A 21589-nucleotide genomic window follows, 5' to 3' on the forward strand; every position below is an offset into this window, starting at 1 on the left:
AACGCCATCAATTTTTCATCTCACTTCAGTAATTCTAACAAAATCGGTCTCCTGTGATATTCTCACGCCAGAGGGAAACACAAGGGATGACAGGATGGTAACATGGCCGTGAATCTCACTGGAAAAACACCAGAGAACAGATAACTGTCAAAACGGGAAGATCTGACAATCAAAGGGCTTTCCTGCAGGACACATGCTGGTCAGTGTGTTTCACAAACGTATTGAGTGATCATCAAAAATGTCTGATTCGGGGCGTCCCGTTCCAAGGAAGACGTGGGAGGAAGCACCAGCCCTGTGCTGTGTCTCCAGCGGACAGGGTGGCCGGGAGCAGAGCGGAGGGGTCGCCAGCACGCCCGCGGCCCCACAGACACAGCGACCGCGGCCACGAACCCGCGACCCGCGGCTTGAACCGCGCCAAGAAAACTCGTGCTAGAAAACTGGGACAAAACTTCACATCTTCCATCTTCTGCTTTTCAAACACTGCAAATGACCGTTTCATAGGAGATATTCACCCATGGCGGCAATGACCTCTTGCGTACGGCCTGGCCCACACTCCACTCCAAGCTCCCGGCCTCTCCTGAGCGGGCAGGTCCCTGACAGAGCTGTGACTTCCCCAGCACGTCCCAGGATCCCAAGCCCGTTCCTCTGCTGTCCGCCTCCTTCCCTGTGCCGTTCCAGCTCCCCGCAGCCAGGCCCTGGGGCCAGGCCGCCCTTCGGGTGCGGAGACACGGTCCAGAGCGAGCCCGCCGCGCTAAGCCTGCTCTGACTTGCCCCATTCCTCGGCACGTCGGCTGCGGGGATTTCCCATCAACGCCGTGAAGCTGCCTGACTCCGGAGCAGAAATACCACTCGAAACGCAATCAGAGTTTCTAGGGAAAAAACTGTTGTAATTTAGAGGGCAGGAACACCGGCAGAAATTATCGCTGGTAACACAATTCAGCAAGCAGCCGTAGAAGAGGGCGACGAGAATCAGAAATGTAATTTTAACGCCACAAACATTAATAGTTACCCTATCGAGTTATCTGCATGCTAAGCCGCTGTGTAACGAGTCTCCGATGTGTAGGACGGGATGAAGCCTGGGGACGGGCTGCAGATCAGGCGGATCACAGGGGCACCGCTGCACCTGCTCCCGCGCAGCAGGGATGGATGGGGACCCGCGGGCTCTAGAGCGGCCACGGGGCAGTGGAGCTGCGCGGTGGCGCCGGAGCGCACGCGCCCATCCACAGGGATGGATGGGAACCCGCGGGCTCTAGAGCGGCCACATGGCAGCGGAGCTGCGCGGTGGCGCCGGAGCGCACGCGCCCAGCCACAGGGATGGATGGGGACCCGCGGGCTCTAGAGCGGCCACATGGCAGCGGAGCTGCGCGGTGGCGCCGGAGCGCACGCGCCCAGCCACAGGGATGGATGGGGACCCGCGGGCTCTAGAGTGGCCACGGGGCAGCGGAGCTGCGCGGTGGCGCCGGAGCGCACGCGCCCAGCCACAGGGATGGGTTACTCTGGGAACCCAGGAATTCCCTCCAGGGACCTTCAAGCAGAAAGAAGATGAGACTGTGGATTATCTCAGACCTTCCCAGCGCTTCTGTCCAAACATGACGTTCAAACGTTTGATCTGAGCTCTGTGCAATTCTATCCCGGCCTGTAACTCATACAAATATTCTGAGTGCCCATTTCCTTACCGTGTTTATTCCACCGTGTGTGCTTTTCTTGAAGGATGAGTTTATAAGAATAAGAGGCTAAAGGATGAAGAAAGCACCGAGCAGCTGCTGCCCGTGTCCCGGTGCAAGCTGCCACAGAAGGATGGGAACGCAGTGCAGCGCTTCACCCAACGTTTTAACTACATCAACCCCTCGACGCCTTCTGTTTTCCCACAAGATTTGTCTCCATGAAATCGCTCCCCTCACAATTCTTTTTAAAATAAGATCCGTAGTTACCGGGAGATGTCTGTAAGCATCCAGAGCACCTGGGAACTTCACCTTCTCCTGTGTGGCAATACAGCAGCAAAGGCCCGTAGAGCATCCCGCCCCAGCCCTGTGCGCCACGCAACCAACGCGCTGGGTTCACTACCCGATGAGCTTTGCAAGAGGACTGAGAGGAGACGACGAAACAAACGCCAAAAGCCAGCATATCAAAACCACAGCAGCACCCAACCATGTCACAGGCGCGGCTGTCAGGAAGGAGAACAGAATATAAGCCCGGAAAGCTGGGCTGGAGCCAGACTGCAGCCTGGGCTGGGCTTTCCCAAGCCCTGTCTTAAAGGGAACAAGGCTGTGCACCTTGAAACAGCTACAGACGCACTGAGCGGAAGGAGAGGCAACAACCAGTAGGGCCGGGATTTGAGGGATGATAACATGATTGTACTCTGTGTGGAAGGAAACAAAAGATGAAGTTTAGTTTATGGGTGGAAAAAACAAAGTTTTTGTTTTGGTTTGTTTCTAGAATTCACATACAAACCCTCACACACATACACCACGCACAACTGCACAATAAACTAAACACACCACCTGTTCGGACACTAAACCCAATAGTTTCGATAGCCTTGCACAACCTCCTGCGGGAGCCCCGGTGCCCCCCCCGGGGCAGGAGGCTCTCCCACCCACCACCCAGCGCGCAGCTCGGCTTCCAGCCCTTGGTGCTGCTCCAACGTCTCCCGTGGGCACCAAAGCCGGGACACTGGAGCTGAGGAAAGGTGCGGTGGGGTGAGGAGCTGGGACGGAGCCCGAGCGCTGCAGGTACCGGCACCGCTGACGGGCAGTGCACGGCAAAGCGCGGCTCAGCGGGAGCTCCGCGCGGCAAAGCGCGGCTCAGCGGGAGCTCTTTAAACGTTTCACGATAAACATGAACACGGTTTTCTGCTGCTTGGTTTTTTCATCCTCTAGCACTAGCGACACCAGAACTCCACAATTAATCTTGTTTTGTACTGTTGCTGATGATTTCATAGACTCGGCCTCCATCCCTGAGGTGTCTTCACTCCAACAAAAGTCGGGCTCAAATGCCCTGGGCCCAAGACGGTCCCAGTGGGAACAATGGAAGCATTAAGTGCTTGGTTACGCGAGACGGAACAGCATATTTACACACGTGGAACAGAAACCCTGCTCCGACCAGATGTTCCAAACAACAACACATTCCATTTACCATTCTCGACGTGGGCGAGTCTGTGCAGGAGAGGCAGCCACACAAGGCACTGGGGAGGCGGGTCAGCCATCAGCGTGTCCAGAAACATGTTCAGCGTGACCTTCTTCTGCAAAGAAAAGAGAAATAGAACTTGATTACAAGACAATTTTCCATTTTATACACCAAAAACTACTTCAGCCTTAAAATCTCTCTCTGACTCAACTTCTGTCCACCAGGAATATTTCATATGCTATAAAGAGAGAAAAATCACAACTTCTTTGCTCAGGGAGTTTCAATCTGTATTAGGCAAACAGTAACACCGGTAAAACATCTTAGTATAGTCATGATATAATCATATGAAGATAAATGATAAAGAGACGAATGGAAAGCCCCAGGGAAGGGAGGACTGGTCAGCCTGGACTGGTGAGCCTGGACCAGCTCGGAGCTGCAGTGGAAGGGTCTGAGTTTGGAGAGGACACGGCAATGTGAGCGGAGGTGATTCACTAGTGTAGAAAACAGCACTGCAGACAGCACTGAATAAAGCAGACATGCATTAGAGAGTAATAACAACTAATGTACATAGACAATCCAGACAGGAAATGGTTTACTAAAGGCAAAATAAAGAAAGAGGCAAGGGGACACCTACGCTAAGATTTTTTTAGAACTGCCAATAAAAATGAAATTGAAAGGAAATCATATGGAGAAGGGAGTCGGGCAAGTTAAGAGTCGTATTTCCTATGGGTTGAAACTCAAGCGAGCAAGAGAGAATTTCCGCTGGAGCAAGCTGCTGTCTTTGTGCAGTGCCCTGTGAGCAATTTTGGAATGAACATTAACATTAAAAACCAAAACAAAACAAAAATGAAGGGGAAAGGAGCACGGCAGGTCATTGATTTGTATCTGTATTGGAGACAAAAAGAGAGAAACGGCACAGAAAATGCTTCAGTCATTTTATGGTGAGTGCAATGTTCAAAAGCATTTCTTAAGGAATATTTCAGTTGCTCTTAAAACCAGCCAGCACTACTACACAGCTTTCAAGTTAGATGTGAAATAATGTACAAGATCCATACAGTTCTGTGTTTTGTTTTGTTTTTTTTAAAGTGAGACTTAATCTTTCTGTTGACATGCTTGATACAAATTTCTGACCAAATGAGACCACGTTGGTTTGCAGTTAAGCAGCTCAGAAGGTTTGGGTTTTTCTAGGTTTCGTGTTGCAGGTATGTGTTAAGGTATGTGGACGTACCATCGCGGGCTGGAGGGGAGCGGCAAGGCGAACGGCTGGGACGGCGGTGGGTGCGCAGGGAGAAGCGGGCGCACAGCGGCACCCCAGCAGCACCAACACTTTTGTGACTAGTGGCAAACAGATCCATGTGCTGCGCTGCAGCTAACTCTCCTGGAGAGAGAACGCGGGGGGATGACTATCCCAGCTACCGCTAAGGAAAACTGTAAGAAATATTTAATCGTACTTCTTGCAACTTCCATAAGGTGTCCTTGTTCCAGTCTCTCTGCTTAGTCACCAAAAGCTTTTCCCAAAGAGTTTTAAGGGCAGCTTTGAGAGAGCCCAAGGCACAGCCACGTCAGCCGCACGGCCGGGCCCTCCCGCAGCCCGGCTGCTCGCAAACATCCCCCGTCCCTCCACCGGGCACCCTGCACGGGGCTGAACCCAGCGCCTGCGGGGACAACAACCCCGTGTTTAACCGGGAACGAACCCATGGAGCCGTGTGAGGCCCCAGAGCAGAGGCTGCTCACATAACGAGCCGCTGTGCTAACGAGGTTAAACGGCAGCACCGGCTGTAATCAACGGGCAGACTGGATGTGGCCAATCTGTACATGATTACCCAGCCGCTTACTCGTGCGGGTATGGGGCAGCTTTGGGGAAACGCCTCCCAGGCTCCCTGCTCGGCTGCGGGTCCCTGCTCGGCCATTGGGTCCCTGCTCCGCCGCGGGGCCCCTGCTCCCCGTTTTGTACACAAGAGTATGAGGTTACTCCAAACGAGAAACGCTGCTCACAGACAAGTTCTCTGGAGACAAGAGGTGGGATCCATTGCACATCACACCCGTTTCCACAGGTGTGACAAAGGGAACCCTGGGAACGGCCACTCAGCCTCATCCCACACCTGCCCCGGCCACGGGAAACACGTGGAAACGCAGGGAGAACAGGGAGGTGACACCAGCACAGCCTCACCACAGACGGTCAGACCTGACCAGGCCGATGTGGCTCCATCAGCAGACAGAGCTACCTGGGCCTCTGTAAGGCCTTTGATAGAGTCACCACAGCATCCTGGCCACTAAACTGGGGAGACACGGGCTTGATGGACGGACTGGCAGCTGGATGAGGAACCGGCTGGATGGCCACGTCCAGAGGGGTACAGTCAGTGGCTCCACGTGCAAGTGGAAACCAGTAACGAGGTGTCCCAGGGGTCCACACTGGGACCAGCACTGGTTAACACCTTCATCAGCGACACAGACAGTGGGATCAGGTGCACGCTCAGCAGGTTTGCAGGTGACATCAAGCTGAGTGGGGCAGGGGACACACCTGAGGGACGGGATCCATCCCCATGAGGTTCAACAAGGCCAAGTCAAGGTCCTGCCCCTGGGTCGGGGCAACCCCGGTGTCGGTCCAGGCTGGATGGAGGATGGAGAGCAGCCCCAGGAGAAGGACTTGGGGTGCTGGGTGACCGATCGGCCATGGCCCGGCCATGTGCGCTGGCAGCCCAGAACCCACCCGTGTCCTGGGCTGCGTCCCCAGCCCCGGGAGCAGCAGGTTTGGGGGATCCTGCCCCTCTGCTCCTGTAGTGACAGAACAAGGGGTGATGGTTTTAAATTAAAGGAGGGAGAAATTGTTTGTGCTGAGGGTGCTGAGAGCCTGGCCCAGGTTCCCAGAGAGGTGGTGGCTGAACCATCCCTGGAGACATCCCAGGCCAGGCTGGACGGGGCTCTGAGCAGCCTGAGCTGGTGCAGATGTCCCTGCTCATGGCAGGGGGACTGGGAAGGTCCATCCAACCCAAACCATCCTGCGATTCTATGACTCTACAGTTAGGCAGTGCTATATGACACACACGGCGGCAGAAGCAGCCAAGCCTAGCAGAAGAGCTTCCTCCTGCCACAGACAGGGATGTTCCTCAAAGAAAAGCTGTCCGAGCCGCTGCACGGAGCGCTGCAGAGTCCGCGCCGCTCACCAGAGGGCAGCAGGGACACAGGCTCTGGGGTTTTTTCCCACTTTTAGGTAGGAAATTTTGGAAGCGATTGACCAGAGTTCCGCAGCCCCAGCAGCGTCCTCCTGCCTGGCACGGCGCTCGGGTGAGGGCAGCGCGGGCAGGAATCAAACCGCAGCGCAGAGCCTGGAGCCCTTTCCTGCGGCGGGTACACCATCTCCTGCCGGCTTCACAACCCAACCGCAAACATCCCTCAGCACCACTTGTGATGCAACAACAAGCAAATCATCTGCCAGCAGGTTCCAAGCTCCAGGTTCATCAACTGAGAATTAGTAAATGTGAAGGCACAACGCCCGTGAGGGTCCAGCGCTCCCTGGGAGAACACGCGCATTGCCGCACAGGTACTTGTGTCATCACCCGCCTCCTCTCCCTGCGCTCGGTGACCTTCCAGCGCCCGCTGCCGGCGCAGCCGTGTCCCCACGCTGTCCCCAGCTCGGCTCGCAGGGCTGCGCTGGCAGCTCACGCCAATGCCGTGCGTGTATTTAGAAGATGAACACAGCTCAGCTGGTTTTATCGCTACGCTGCCAAGGCGCTTGTTTCAACAAGACGCTAATGCACATATTTCCCCACAAAACGCTGGCAGAAGACCACATCACCTCAGCCAACACAACAACGTGTCGTTTTTCACTCTGCAGCGATCAAAACGAGTTAGCCAATGTAAGCAGCTGTGCACGAGACCCGCCTGCACCTCTAACTGCCCTGCATCTCTCAGAGCTGCTCACTCCATCCTTTGGACACAAGGCCATCCTGCCTTTAATGTCCTTATTTACAATATCTTACATGCGTGGAAGCCCCCGCTTGAGCTAGAACACTAAGTTACTAGCGGAAGCTCTCTGCACACCCTGGAGCCATCACAGAGAACGCAGCTCAATCAGCTCCATGCAGGTGGGCAGCAAGGGGGCTCTGTTCCACGCGGCCGAGCTGTGCGCTGGGAACAGCCCTGGCCTCTCCAGCGCCCCGCAGCAAGCCCCAGCCCTTCAGAGCTCAGAGAAGCGGCTCCCAGACCTGGCACAGCCCCGGGGGCAGGACCCACCGCTGGCCAGGGAGGACTTGGCGCTCGGGAGTTTAAGTGCCCCCAGCACTAACGCTCAATCATGCAGCATTTCACGTTATTAAACCTGTGCCTGGTTTAACCGCTCACTCCCCCAAATGATTCCAACATCCAGATCAGTGTTAATATCACCTAGCAATCATTTTTAACGATCTGTTTCCGTGTAACCAGCCTGCTTGAGGGAATAAGAGCGCTGACCAGCAGGGATGTGCTCAGACGGGTCCGGCTGGCCCAGGAGCACAGCCCGGCTCAAGGCCGGTTCAGTTAAGCGGTACAGATGTGGCTCACGTGTCTGCCATGGAAATGCCCAAGTCTGAACCCCCAGCTTTAGCAATACTGTCTGCAGGGAGCCCAGCAAACGGACGGGCTGGCAGAGAACAGCACAGAACTACCTCTGGGAGCTCATTTTCAAAGCCGGGAGGCATAAGAAAATGAAATTAAATCTAAGAGAGTCTATCCATCTACTTCCCAGGACCTGCTTGTTCCAATGTTTTCAAATAAATGAAAGAACTGTCCTGGGGTCCAGTGTGCATCTGGATTAATTAAAAAAGCATTACCACTCTACACACCTGCCCTTACACTGGGGATTTTGTTATGCTGAACAAAACCGGAGCAAAGGAACTTCTAAACGTAAATCAACATGAAGAATTAACCTTGTTGTTCATGGGATCCAGAGCACTAAGACATGCTGCTGGCAAGCTGCGTGCAAATCACAGTCACTGAATCGCTTTGCTTGGAAAAGACCCTTGAGATCGAGTCCAACTGTTAACCTCACGCTGCCAAGGCCACCACTGCCCCCTGTCCTGAGAACCTCATGTCCGTCTGTCCAGCCCTCCAGGGCTGGTGACTCCAGCACTGCCCTGGGCAGCCTGTTCAATGCCCCACAGCCCTTTGGGGAAGAAATTGTTCCTAAATCCAACCTCAACCTCCCCTGGGCAACTTGAGGCCGTTTCCTCTGCTCCTGGCGCTTGTTCCTGGGGAGCAGAGCCCGACCCCCCTGGCTCCAAGCCCCTTTCAGGCAGTTCAGAGATCAGAAGGTCTCCCCTCAGCTCCTGTTCTCCAGCTGAACCCCCCAGGTCCCTCAGCCGCTCCATCACACTTGTGCTCCAGCCCCTCACCAGCTCCGGTCCCTTCTCTCCACTCGCTCCAGCACCTCAAGGCCTTTCTTGGTGTGAGGGGCCCAGAACTGCCCCAGGATTTGAGGTTTGGCCTCCCCAGTGGCCCCCACAGCTCCAGCTCTGCCCCACAGCTCCCACAGCCCCGGCTCTGGCCCCACAGCTCCCACAGCCCCGGCTCTGGCCCCACAGCTCCCACAGCCCCGGCTCTGGCCCCACAGCTCCCACAGCCCCGGCTCTGGCCCCACAGCCCCCACAGCCCCGGCTCTGGCCCCACAGCTCCTTGTGGGGCTGAGGTTTGGTGTCACCTCCATGACCCCCCATTTGATCCCACCACCCCCCAGCTGGCGCTGGCCTAACTGGAGGGCGAATATGGGAACAAGCACAGCCCACAAACGCCTCGGCCAGCATGGAAACTGAAAAACATCCATTAATGCCACTGAAATAACCCAAAGCTCTGTCCTCGGTGACTCAAGGCGGGCTGCAGGCCTTACTGTTTCCTACAGCAAAGGCTGCTTCGTCCTCTGTTGTATTTCAAATATATTAATTGCTAATTAACTTAAATTTGGCAAAGTGACTACAAATTCTAAACCTAAATAAGTTGGAACTATTTATTGCAGAACATAATCATGACCAGAGTCTAAACATTTAATCTGAGGCCTAAGATTTTCTAGGTTCATGTTTACCATTGACTTCAGGTTTATTTATACTACTTACATTATCTCGAATTAGAAACAAATCCCTGGAGCAATAAATCACAACTAAAATGTATGAAGAAATAAAAAGCTCTTTGAAGATCATTACTACAACATCTACTCCACGCATCACACGTAATGGAAATATTTGGAAAGCAAGACAGTGATACCAAAAAGCAGAGCAGCGAAATAGATTTAAAAACAAACTATGTGCACACAACTATTCATTTGGTACAGACCAAACCGAATAGAAAGTGGTTTGTTGAAACTAATACTCTTAACACACTGAGAAAGCTTAAAAAAATCAAGGGCAAATAGTAAAAATGCTGTGTTTCGTGTGTTTTAGGCAATAAAGCCGTGATCCGTGGTGTTTGGCTGCTGGGGAGCGGGAGTCCCTGTAAATTGTGCCAAGTCCTCTCCCAGCCTCACACCCACACTCACTGTCTGAAGTGCGGGGGTGCAGTGTGTGTCACCCCCTCCATCCCGCACACCCCGCGTCACCGCGCAATTAAAGCACAGGCTGACGAGCGGCAGCGGGTACGGACCCTACGGAACCGGTACCTGCTGGGGGAAGCAGGTCCGCAGCGAGTGCTCGGTGTAGCCGAAGGACGGGCCCTCAAACACGGCCGTCGGCAGCTTCAGGACCTCCTTCAACAGCTGGTCAAACTTGGTGAATAGCATCAGCCCGTTCGAATCCGATATCTGAGAGAAAACATCTGTAAGAAAATATAACAAAACCCCACAGTGAATACATGCTCGCTACAGAAAAGTTATTTCACAATCCATTTAAACCCCAAGAAATGTCTTTTTGTTTTATTGTGAACACAGTCTCTTATCGCTTGCTATCAAGGTTAAATTTCTAAGTGAAGATGTTCGAAGATGCTGTGATATAAATCCCGTGTCCTCCATCCGTCCGAGGCGGCGCTGTCTGTCCTGGGGCCGCTCTGCGCTGACCGTACGGCAGGAGCGCAGCAGCTCGGGGCACCGCAAAGGCTACGGAACGTCACCGTGTTCACACCTCAAAACACACCCAACAACAACGTAAAACAGCCGCTCTGCACTGACCGTACGGCAGGAGCGCAGCAGCTCGGGGCACCGCAAAGGCTACGGAACGTCACCGTGTTCACACCTCAAAACACACCCAACAACAACGTCAAACAGCCGCTCTGCGCTGACCATACGGCAGGAGCACAGCAGCTCGGGGCACCGCAAAGCCTACGGAACATCACCGTGTTCACACCTCAAAACACACCCAACAACAACGTCAAACAGCCGCTCTGCGCTGACCGTACGGCAGGAGTGCAGCAGCTCGGGGCACCGCAAAGCCTACGGAACGTCACCGTGTTCACACCTCAAAACACACCCAACAACAACGTCAAACAGCCGCTCTGCACTGACCGTACGGCAGGAGCGCAGCAGCTCGGGGCACCGCAAAGCCTACGGAACATCACCGTGTTCACACCTCAAAACACACCCAACAACAACGTCAAACTGTCCTGGGACCAAAACCCCTCCGGAAAAGAGCAATCTCTGCCACAGCCACGGCGGGGCTCTGCCCAGGAAGCTTTCCTTAAAGCAGCACCAACATTCGGAAGACCAACAACTTTCCAAGACGTGACGGATCCAGAATTCTTCGCTAAGAGCCGCTGGATCATCTCTGCGGTTATTCAGGACACCATCCGTAATTAAACACCGGGGGGGACAGAGTGACAGAAAACGAGCTTCATTTAAGTGATCAAAACCAGGTCTGCACAAAACCCAAGATTATTTGAGACAGGGGTATTTCTAGAAAGCAGAGAAGTGACTCGAGTGTCCTGAAGGAAGGAGCTCAGAGAACGCACAATAACCCCCCGGGAACCCACACTGGGGCTGAGCGCCCGCGGGAGGTGACGCGCTGAGCCCACGCGGAACCATCGCACAGGGCACACGAGCAGTAATGGGGAAAACATGAAAGAGACAAAGAGAGAAAAGAGGCTCGGGGGAAACACTGTACTTTAGAAAATTAACTCACAGAGAAAAACAAATTTAACCTGAACACTGAACATGAAGAAAATTTCAGATCAAAACGCATACAAATGAGAACTATGGAAATAACTAAAACTAATCAGAGAGGCAAACTGCCAGAATTCTGATCAGTTCTGGGTGAGAACCGCTCCGGAACCGGCACATGCGCGAGAACGGAAGGTCCGGTACTGAACCTGTGAGAGCGGGACTGGCGGGACGCGAGGGGGACGCGACGGTGCTCGTACTCCAGAGAGGACACAAACCTGCTGGTACACGCAGCCCGCAACCCCAGCTCAACAGCCGGCAGGGTCGGAACCGTAACTAAAGCTATGGAAATAAAGTGGAAATGAAACTAACGTAGAACAGGCTCTATCAAGGCTAAATTTGAGAAAGCACCACTAACCTACATCTATTTTTAAATCAAAAATTCAGAACTGCGAGAAACACTGCTCAGCCCCCAAAACACCAAGGTAAAATGGTACGTGTGCAACGTGCCATTTCCTTTTCCCAAATCCTTGTAGTAAAGCTTTGAGAACCGAGCTCGTGCTATCACGTTAAGCCTGTCCCACAGTTCCCCTCAGAGCTTCCTTTACCACTGCCAAGGTTCCCTGCTCTGTGCTGTCCAACCAAAGCCCGACGCTTTGCACCAGGTCTCCAACCACGTTAAAAACAAGATTATGAAGCTGCTTTCTGGGGAAAATTTAGTGATGAGAGTTTGAGAGGCAAGTATTAGAGAGGTTGTAAGTCTGGGACAGGTATTGGAGAGATCGGGGGATCTAAGAGCTGGGTTAACAGTTGGACTCGATGATCTTGAGCGTCTCTTCCAACCACCATGATCCTGTGATTCTAAGAGGCTCCAAGGACCAGCTATGAGAGAGACGAGCAGCTAAGGCCGGTCCCTGGAGGGATCCATACTGCAAAGGCACGTGCATACATGTATATTTATATATACATACGGCCTTGCATCCTGACCAGGCCAAGGGGGACCAGCCCCAGGTCACTGGTGCTGTTCACATTCACATGGTATTTTCTCTTGGTGCTGATCCATGTAGCTGTGTGTGTGTGTGTGTGTTCCAATTGGGAATTAGTACTATTATTATTACTACTATTACATTGGTCCACCGATTAGGACTAAAACAAACAACTCCCCTTTCGCCTCTGCTGTTCCAAAACACAAAACACTCTCTCCCCAAATCAAAACCCCACAGTTGGGCTAAATCACCTACATTTTCAGGGCCTCCAGCATGCAAAGCTGTTCAGCAACCGCGGCTGCAGGAATGCTTGGGGTGAGCTGCGGCGAGCGCTGCAGGCTCCCGGAGCCCGGGAGGGCGCAGGAGCTGCGCGGAGGCAGCGCGCAGGCAGGGCCAGTCGCTACCGGAGCCAGACGGCCCTTCCACTGAGCACCCGCAGTCCTCATCTGCTGGAAGCTCGGCTTGCCATTTACTTGCAGAAAGGACACGGAAGGAAGCACTAATTACTTCACAATGAATCTGCTGGGACGCCAAAATGAAGTCATCCAGATCCACAAAACTCAACGTTCTTATGTGGAATTTCTTTGGCTTAAAAAGCTACGACAAAGTCCACAGCACATGGCGTACGGGAATACGGGGACTCCTCTGCGAGGAGCATCGTGTCCCGGGAAACGTGTCCCCGTGGCACAGCCAGCCAGGAGGCGCCGCCCAGCAAGTGCCGCTTCACGTGCGCTGGCAGACACCGACCGACTGCAGAACGCGCCGCGTGGTCGCATTTGCACAACCGAAAAAGCTGCCTGTACATATGCAGGTACAGAGAACACGTTACCGCCATTCTTATCAATTACGAGATGAGCAAAAAAAGAATATTCGCAACTTGCAGGATTTGCGGAAAGGCTGATGTGGCAGCTGAGCCGAGGGGAATCGGGGCAACGAGTCACCTGGGAACACAAGAAGCTCATGATACATAGGTCAGTGACCAGAGACAGGTGGGGAACACAGAACCAAGGCAGCACACCGCTAAGGATCAGAAGCAATAAAGCCCAAGAGCACAGCGATGCAGCACAAAGACCCCACGGGTTTACACAGTGCCTTTACCTCCCCTTTGTCCCTCGCGTCCTTCCCCCCGTGACGTTTCACGGGTTTCAGCCATTACTAAACAGTGTCGACACCTGAACAGCTCCAGCACCTCCGATCCGGGCAGCAGCTGCCCCGGGTGAGCTTTGTGCACGCCGAGCCCTCGCTCCGCACCACATCCCACCGCGCACGCCACGCGGCACCCGCTTCATCCACACGTGCCAGAGCGGCCAGCTCCACCGCACTCCTCACCCTGTCCCAGCTCCTACTGCACTGAGCCACTTCATCTCCAACTGTCGAGTTCAGGTGTCAGTTTACCGCTATCAACCTATCTCAAAACACAAAAAGGATCTTTACTGCTCTTTTTTGTTCCTTTTAGCCAAGCTTCTACCTGTGCAAAGACTCCGCTTGCCATCCCTTTCATCCAACTTAGATGCCTTTAAGCGTTTGATGCGGACCCTTCCTGAATGCCTGTCACAAACCCAACAAGTCTGTATCAGTTAGAACTCCTTTGCCCATCTTTTTTTTCTGCCTCCTTTAACAAACCCCTAAGGTTTTATAGGGCAGCCCTTCACAAAAGCCACTTCCCCCAACAATACAACCGCACTTATCCATGCATCAACTCATTCTGCTCTGCATTACAAGCGGCTCGTCCAGCAGGAGTGCAGGTACCCAAGCCTGCAGCTCCCGGCTCCCTCCAAACCTCACACGACGTTTTCTTCTCCCCGTTTTGCCCTGAGGAAGCTTCCGGAACAACATGGAGCCAGCAGTGAGCAGTTCAGCTGTCAAACTGCTTTCTGGAGCGCGAGGGATGCTCGGGCGCAGACCCCGGTCACGCTCAGACGTGGACTCCACCAGCAGCACAACATGCCTCTTCCTTCTGCCCTTGGAGGGTTCACAAGATCCCACCACCCAACCTCAGATCCACAGCAATCTGTCCCATGGCCTTGTCTGAAAAGCCACTGGCCCCATTCTAGTCTGCTTCAAACAAAACTTTTCCCTCCTGCACAGATTGCCTGTGCTCCTAAAATGTCAGTTCTGCCTTAGCCCAAATCCCCTTTTCCTGGACAATTTTGTCCGTGGTGCAGTGAGACTCTGTCTCCGTGTCCAGCCTCGCTCATGGCACTGCGAGTGTTTCAGAGAATAACAGGCAGGTGGCCCCAGGCTTCAACCTTCTCTCCAACTGAGCAGAGACACGAATGAGCACACGAGGGGATGGAGGAGCATCCAGAAGTGACGGAGGAGTGTCCAGAAGCGACAGAGGACATGGAGTCGGTGCCACCGCCCTGGGAAGCAGCTGCAAATCAGCGTTCCTGTTAGAGCTCTGGAGAAAGAGGCCTGTGTTTCCCAGCTGACTCACAAGAGATTGTAGCTGCCAGAACAACAGAGCCCCTCAGCAAAGGCAGCTCTGCAGAGCGGTGCTCAGCGGCTCGTGTGCTGTCACGTACCGGCCCCGACACATGAACGGTGGGAGCCAGTGTGAGTGACACCCTGGAGGGCAAGGAGAGGAACTGCGGGAAGGACAGAAGTGCTCCTGTCCCAAACACGGGGAGTACGCAGCCCCGCTCTTTGCAAACGGTGCTGCAAGCGCCCCACGGCAACGGGGCAGCACATAGCGGGGGCCAGAGCAGGGCAGGATGCGCACGGAAGGTCAGCTGGGAAGATACAGCAAACAACCAGACGTGAGAACCAGGCCAGGAGCCGGCTGTGAGCGCGGCCCCGGCCCGCGAGCGCAGCCAGAGCCCGTCCGGAACGGCGGAACCGCAGCCAGCAGTCGTTGTACCGCACACGGGAACATCAGCCAGCGGACAGGAAGAAGGAAGCCACAAACGCTATGGACAAGAGCAGACATTGTGAAAAAAGAGAGATAACAGTACATGAAACGCACAAATTTAACTGTTAAGACCAGCCACCCCTGTTAAACAAGACTACTAAGCGGCTGTGCTCAGGGTGAAAGCACCTTAACCAGCCACCCATTGAATCAATAACGGGCTTAATGTAACTTCCAGAATAACATCCAGGTCTTTGAGTGCAAATATCCAAAGTTGCACAATTCCTCTAACATTTAATTGTGGTGATTAATTGCCTTTTCCAGCAAAAAGCCCCATTGTCACTCTCTTGATGTGGCCATTCTAGAAATACCACTTATTCCCGTGCCAGCCCGTGCTGAACAGCCCGTGTGCCGCAACCCCCCAATCTCACCCGCGTTCAACCCAAAATGCGATATTGGGCTGAGGAGATACAGCCCTCGTCCTTTATCCCCAGGATTTGATCCTGCGTATCTTACAGAAGCAATACGTTTGTTAAAAACGCTTAACAAGTCTTGAAGATCCTCTGGCATAGCTGCCTTCTCCCTTTACTTACACCCATCTTCAGCACCTGCAGCTCTGCTGGTAACTGCAGAGTTTCGTAGTTACTCCCAGATTCTAAGACACGGCATTTCCCGGCACCGGGACACGTGCAGCTCTAATACCAACATGTGCACGCGGTGATTTCTCACTATTTGCAGACCTGGTCACCTCGTTTAATTCAGCACACTAGTGCTTCACATTGTGAGTTTTAAAGCAAATATCATAAAGAAGCTTATTGATGTAGAAGAGTATAAAGAATTATTTAGAGCTGACAACCGTGGAGATCGGGAGGAATGAATTATTACAAGATAGCTTTCACTAAGGGAATTTAGGGTGAGGTGAAAATGGAAAGACATGAACAATAAGATCTGGCACTGACAGTGAGATTAACGTCCCGGCCTCTCAGGGTGGAAACAAAACAACACCCAGCACAGCAGTGCAGCCTGTCACCGAGACACAGGAACTAACCCTGAAGGACAAACCAACGCTCGTGGTATCGCTGGTTCTCTATGGACACAGCAGTGAACCCTGTCACTGAGACACAGGAACTAACCCTGAAGGACAAACCAGCCCTCGTGGTATCGCTGGTTCTCTATGGACACAGGAGGCTCATGGAAACAATAGGAAAAAGAGGTAGTAAAACTGATGAAACGAGAATAAAATAGTTCAAAACCAGGAAGTGAGAAGCTGGAGTGACCGAGTGAGGAGGTGCAGGGAGCACCCCGGACGAAGCACGAGATCTGCAGGAATCCAGCATCCTCCCAACAGGGGACATGGCAACAAACTGGCCGTTGCTGTCCCAGAAAGCAGAGCTGAGGTTTGCCATGCGAAGCATCGCAAACAACCCAGAGACCCGCACAGGTAACAGAGCGCGCCGGGTCCCGGGGCACAAACCCGGCACAGCGGCTGCGGCTCGGGAGGACGTCGCTGGATAAGCAAAGCAGGGAGCTCGCGGAACAACCACCATCGAACTCGTATGGCCAGCAATGGAAACAAACACCGCATCCAAGGGTGCGACTGCAGATACTCACATCTCAGCTTGTCCAGGATCTTCCCGCCGCACATGGTGGCTAACATGGCTTTCACGGAGAACACCGTCAGCTTCCCGTGGCCCTCGCTGCGGAAAACAGGCCAGGAGTTAATACCAGGAATGAGAGGGAACACCACCATGCGCTCCATTAACTCCCAAGATCCGCCAAACCCATCCAGCACAACATTCAAACAGCGATAACACCACCATTTTAATATATTGGAGGAGTTTGCACATGTCTGACCACAAATCAAACTTTCTCGCAGAAAGACAACACCGACACAGATAAAGAGACACCCACTTGTCTTGTTCATCACACCACTGCCCTATAAAAAAGGAACTTGTTAATTTAGTTTTTTACATTAAAATACATTTGTTCACTGTAAAAATCTCATTTTTCCCTCTCCTGCCCTTCGTTAGTTGCTGTAAAGTTTGACCCTTGATTTAAACTCAGAATGAAATCTGTATTTGAACATCAAAGACAGTACAGTGAACAACAGCTAATGGTCGAGTTGTATATCCTGAATATGCCACACAGCAGGAACCACAGGAGCAAAGCTTTATTCTCATCTCAGTCACTAACGCTGCTGTGCTGTCAAACAGGTGCCACATTTGGGGAATCATTTTCTAGGATCAGCAAGAGAAAACTATTTTGTCTCTATGGAAAGTACAAAAAAGCCCATTCAGCTTATATAGAAATTGTGTTATCATTGTAGAAATATGTATTATTCCTGCTACCAGGAAGACACATAGGATGAGATGGAGAGGGAACTAAGTCAGCAAAGCACAAAGGCGGCTCACGGGGCTGAACAAGCAGGAGCCTCCAGTACGGGCTGTGAAGCCAGGCGTGGTGTGATGATCTCACTGCAAACCCACTGGTGCCATGAAGTTGGTTACACGTTGGTTCAGCCTCCAGTACGGGCTGTGAAGCCAGGCGGGGTGTGATGATCTCACTGCAAACCCACTGGTGCCATGAAGTTGGTTACACGTTGGTTCAGCGGCACACGGGGCAAAGGAAACATGTGTGAAAGCTGTTGGAATTCTGAGAAACCTATTGGCAACCAGGACCGTACTGAGTCATCATCCTGACTGCAAACAGGCAGTGGAACGGGTGATAGACCACCACGCTCGAGTCACATCGGATGGGAGAAAAAGGATTAAAATAACCAAATAAATGTATCGGACAGATAATTTGTACTATCATGGAAAACACGGTGATGGGGAAAATACATGCTGGGTGTTGGGAGAGGCCAGGAAACCTCTCAACTACTCGTCAGCGGGCAGGAGATGCACATTGACCGTGTGTGCAGACACGGGAACACTCGTCGGTGGGCAGGAGATGCACATCCACTGTGTGTGCAGACACGGGAACACTCGTCGGCGGGCAGGAGATGCACATCCACCGTGTGTGCAGACACGGGAACACTCGTCGGCGGGCAGGAGATGCACATCCACCGTGTGTGCAGACACGGGAACACTCGTCAGCGGGCAGGAGATGCACATTGACCGCACGTGCAGACACGGGAACACTCGTCGGCGGGCAGGAGATGCACAGTGACCGCGCGTGCAGACACGGGAACACTCGTCAGCGAGCAGGAGATGCACAGTGACCGTGTGTGCAGACACGGGAACACTCGTCGGCGGGCGGGAGATGCACATTGACTGTGTGTGCAGACACGGAACACTCGTCGGCGGGCAGGAGATGCACAGTGACCGTGTGTGCAGACACGGGAACACTCGTCGGCGGGCAGGAAATGCACATCCACTGTGTGTGCAGACACGGGAACACTCGTGGGCAGGCAGGAGATGCACATCGACCGTGTGTGCAGACACGGGAACACTCGTCGGCGGGCAGGAGATGCACATTGACCGTGTGTGCAGACACGGGAACACTCGTCGGCGGGCAGGAGATGCACAGTGACCGTGTGTGCAGACACGGAACACTCGTCGGCGGGCAGGAGATGCACAGTGACTGTGTGTGCAGACACGGAACACTCGTTGGCGGGCAGGAGATGCACATTGACCGTGTGTGCAGACACGGAACACTCGTCGGCGGGCAGGAGATGCACAGTGACTGTGTGTGCAGACACGGAACACTCGTTGGCGGGCAGGAGATGCACATTGACCGTGTGTGCAGACACGGAACACTCGTCGGCGGGCAGGAGATGCACATTGACCGTGTGTGCAGACACGGGAACACTCGTCGGCGGGCAGGAGATGCACAGTGACCGTGTGTGCAGACACGGGAACACTCGGCGGGCAGGAGATGCACATTGACTGTGTGTGCAGACACGGGAACACTCGTCAGCGGGCAGGAGATGCACATTGACAGCGTGTGCAGACACAGGAACACTCGTCGGCGGGCAGGAGATGCACATTGACTGTGTGTGCAGACACGGGAACACTCGTCGGCGGGCAGGAGATGCACAGTGACCGCGTGTGCAGACACGGGAACACTCGTCGGCGGGCAGGAGATGCACATTGACTGTGTGTGCAGACACGGGAACACTCGTCGGCGGGCAGGAGATGCACAGTGACCGTGTGTGCAGACACGGGAACACTCGTCGGCAGGCAGGAGATGCACATTGACTGTGTGTGCAGACACGGAACACTCGTCGGCGGACAGGAGATACTCATTGACTGTTTGTGCTGGGACAGCGGGCACCGGGAGTGTCAAGAGCAGAATCACTCCCAGTAAATGCCGGCTCATGGTACTGGAGCACTGACGAGGTCCAGTGTCAGTGACAGACGAGCAACCAGACGGAGACATCAGGAAGTCACCAAATCACCTTCTTTCCCCTTTCACACTCAGAGTTAATAAGAAATATTATCTTCTGGTACCATTTCCGGCTCCGCGGTGAGCTAAAGGCTCTCGGCCTTTCTCAGGCTGGAAAGCACCCGCAATGTAATTTGGTGTCTCTCCAGCCCAGGCTCAGAGCACCTCAAACGCCCCAGCAGGGGTGCGGGAGCGCGATGCTCTGCCGGGGAGGGCGACACAGAGGCCGGGGACCCAGCGCCCTCAGCCTGCCTGGGAAACCAAGGGACACAACTCCACACGGCACATAGTTACGTCAAGCTGTATAAAGTCTATGGAGTTAACAACCAGGTAAAGATCTCAGCTATCCTGCTTGCTTTCTTTGCTCTTCAACAGCCTTCTCAAAGGAATAAGTCGTGTGTTAAAGACTTGAGTGCATCTGGAATCGGCTGTGACAGGTTCATCCTCCTCAAGCCTTGCCCTCCGCCTTCATCCGAGCACATCTCACCAGCTGACTCAAACCTCCCGAGTTCCAGTCTCCACCCACGTCCCCCTTTTCTTTTTAAGAAGCATTTCTTTTCTCTCAAAAGAGTTCAGCTTGGAATTAATTGCCAGAACAAACACTAAAGCCATCGATACCTCCTCACAGGACACAAACTCACCCTTGCAAAGGTACCTTATGGTCCCCTCAGACCCCGGCCTGCTTCTGCTGACATGCTGCCCATCGATCGAGGGGAGAAAAGCAAACCTCCCGCAAGCTGCCGGAGGTGCAGTTATTAAGCAACTTGCCCAAATCGATTTCTGTACCAATGCTTTTCAAACTGAACGCTATTCAACCTGCTGAACCCCACATCAAAAGGAAACAGGGCAAAACTGGAAACAGAATCACAGAATCGTTTTGGTTGGAAAAGCCCCTCAAGATCATCAAGTCCAATTGTAACCCACCCCCAGCACTGCCCCATGTCCTGAGAGCCTCATGTCTGTCTGTCCAGCCCTCCAGGGATGGTGACTCCAGCACTGCCCTGGGCAGCCTGTTCCAACACCCCACAGCCCTTTGGGGAAGAAATTGTTCCCAGATCCAAGCTCATGCTCCAAAGGGCAGAGCAGAGCTCCGCGCACCCCATGGCAGGGGCAGCTCCCCAACCTGTCCCTCCCGCTGCGGAACCAGCCCCAGCTGCTCCCATTGCTGCCCGTGCCCCCACACCAGTGCCCACCACTGCACAGGCTCCCGGGGCTGCCGGCTCCCCAGAAAAGGTGTGAGCGCCTTCTGCATTCCCCTGTGTGTGTGCCTGAGCCGAGCCCCCAGCCCTCGGACAGCTGTACCAATGCTTTTCAATCTGAATGCTATTCAACCTGCTGAATCCCATATCAAAAGGAAAAAGGGCAAAACTGGAAACAGAATCACACTTTGCTGACCAGCTCACTTCCTCACGTGTTTGTTGGTCCCCCCCCCTCACTGCACGCTGCGTTGTGACCAGCACAGCGTGGTTTGATACCTACAACCTAAAAAGGAAAAAGGAAGTTGAAGCAACTAAACCCACTCTCAAATTAATTGTGATTTCTAGAAACAATGAAATAAAAAATAACTCCAACCGCTGTGACACAGGCTGAGGGAAGGAGCCGTGACTGGGTCAGGGACTCGGGAAAGCCTGCGATGTTCTTGGGCAAACCAGAGCAGGAATAAAGCGCCAAAGGCCAGGCAGAGCTCTGCGGGGCGGTGGGTCACTAACACAGCTCTGACCCCGTGTTTCCGCGGGGAAGCCAAGACTGCAGCTCCTGTACCTGCATGGTGGAACTGGTGAGGTTACCACCAGCATTGCCTTGGAAGAACCTACTGAATGACGTGGATTCGAGCAGCCACACAGCTACCAGTGATGCAATCCCAGCCCAGACGGATCTTCATTTCTAAAGAAATGTGTGCATTACCGCTCAGCTCCTGGAGAGGGAGCCGGAGCCCGACCTCTCCTGTCACTCTGGGCTCTCTCTGCCACTGCACGGCTCCCACTGCAGCTCCTCTCCATCCCCTCTCACTGCACAGCTCCCACTGCAGCTCCTCTCCATCCCCTCTCACTGCACAGCTCCCACTGCAGCTCCTCTCCATCCCCTCTCACTGCACAGCTCCCACTGCAGCTCCTCTCCATCCCCTCTCACTGCACAGCTCCCACTGCAGCTCCTCTCCATCCCCTCTCACTGCACAGCTCCCACTGCAGCTCCTCT

At 53.7% G+C, this 21589-nt stretch overlaps 1 protein-coding gene across 9 annotated transcripts in view; it reads right to left on the bottom strand.

Moving 5' to 3' along the window:
• DTNB (dystrobrevin beta) overlaps window positions 1-21589 on the bottom strand; it is a 171105-nt gene that overhangs the window by 128482 nt on the left and 21034 nt on the right. For all 9 annotated transcript variants that reach the window (XM_082047694.1, XM_082047692.1, XM_082047691.1 and 6 more), the window contains exons 6-8: window positions 16619-16704; window positions 9746-9900; window positions 3133-3238 (exon numbers count right to left, since the gene is read on the bottom strand). In XM_082047694.1, the coding sequence (XP_081903820.1) occupies window positions 3133-3238; window positions 9746-9900; window positions 16619-16704 (347 nt within the window). The remainder of the gene's footprint in view (window positions 1-3132; window positions 3239-9745; window positions 9901-16618; window positions 16705-21589) is intronic.

This window comes from Streptopelia decaocto, assembly GCF_964273445.1.
Source record: "Streptopelia decaocto genome assembly, chromosome: 3".
Classification (NCBI taxonomy): Eukaryota; Metazoa; Chordata; class Aves; order Columbiformes; family Columbidae; genus Streptopelia; species Streptopelia decaocto.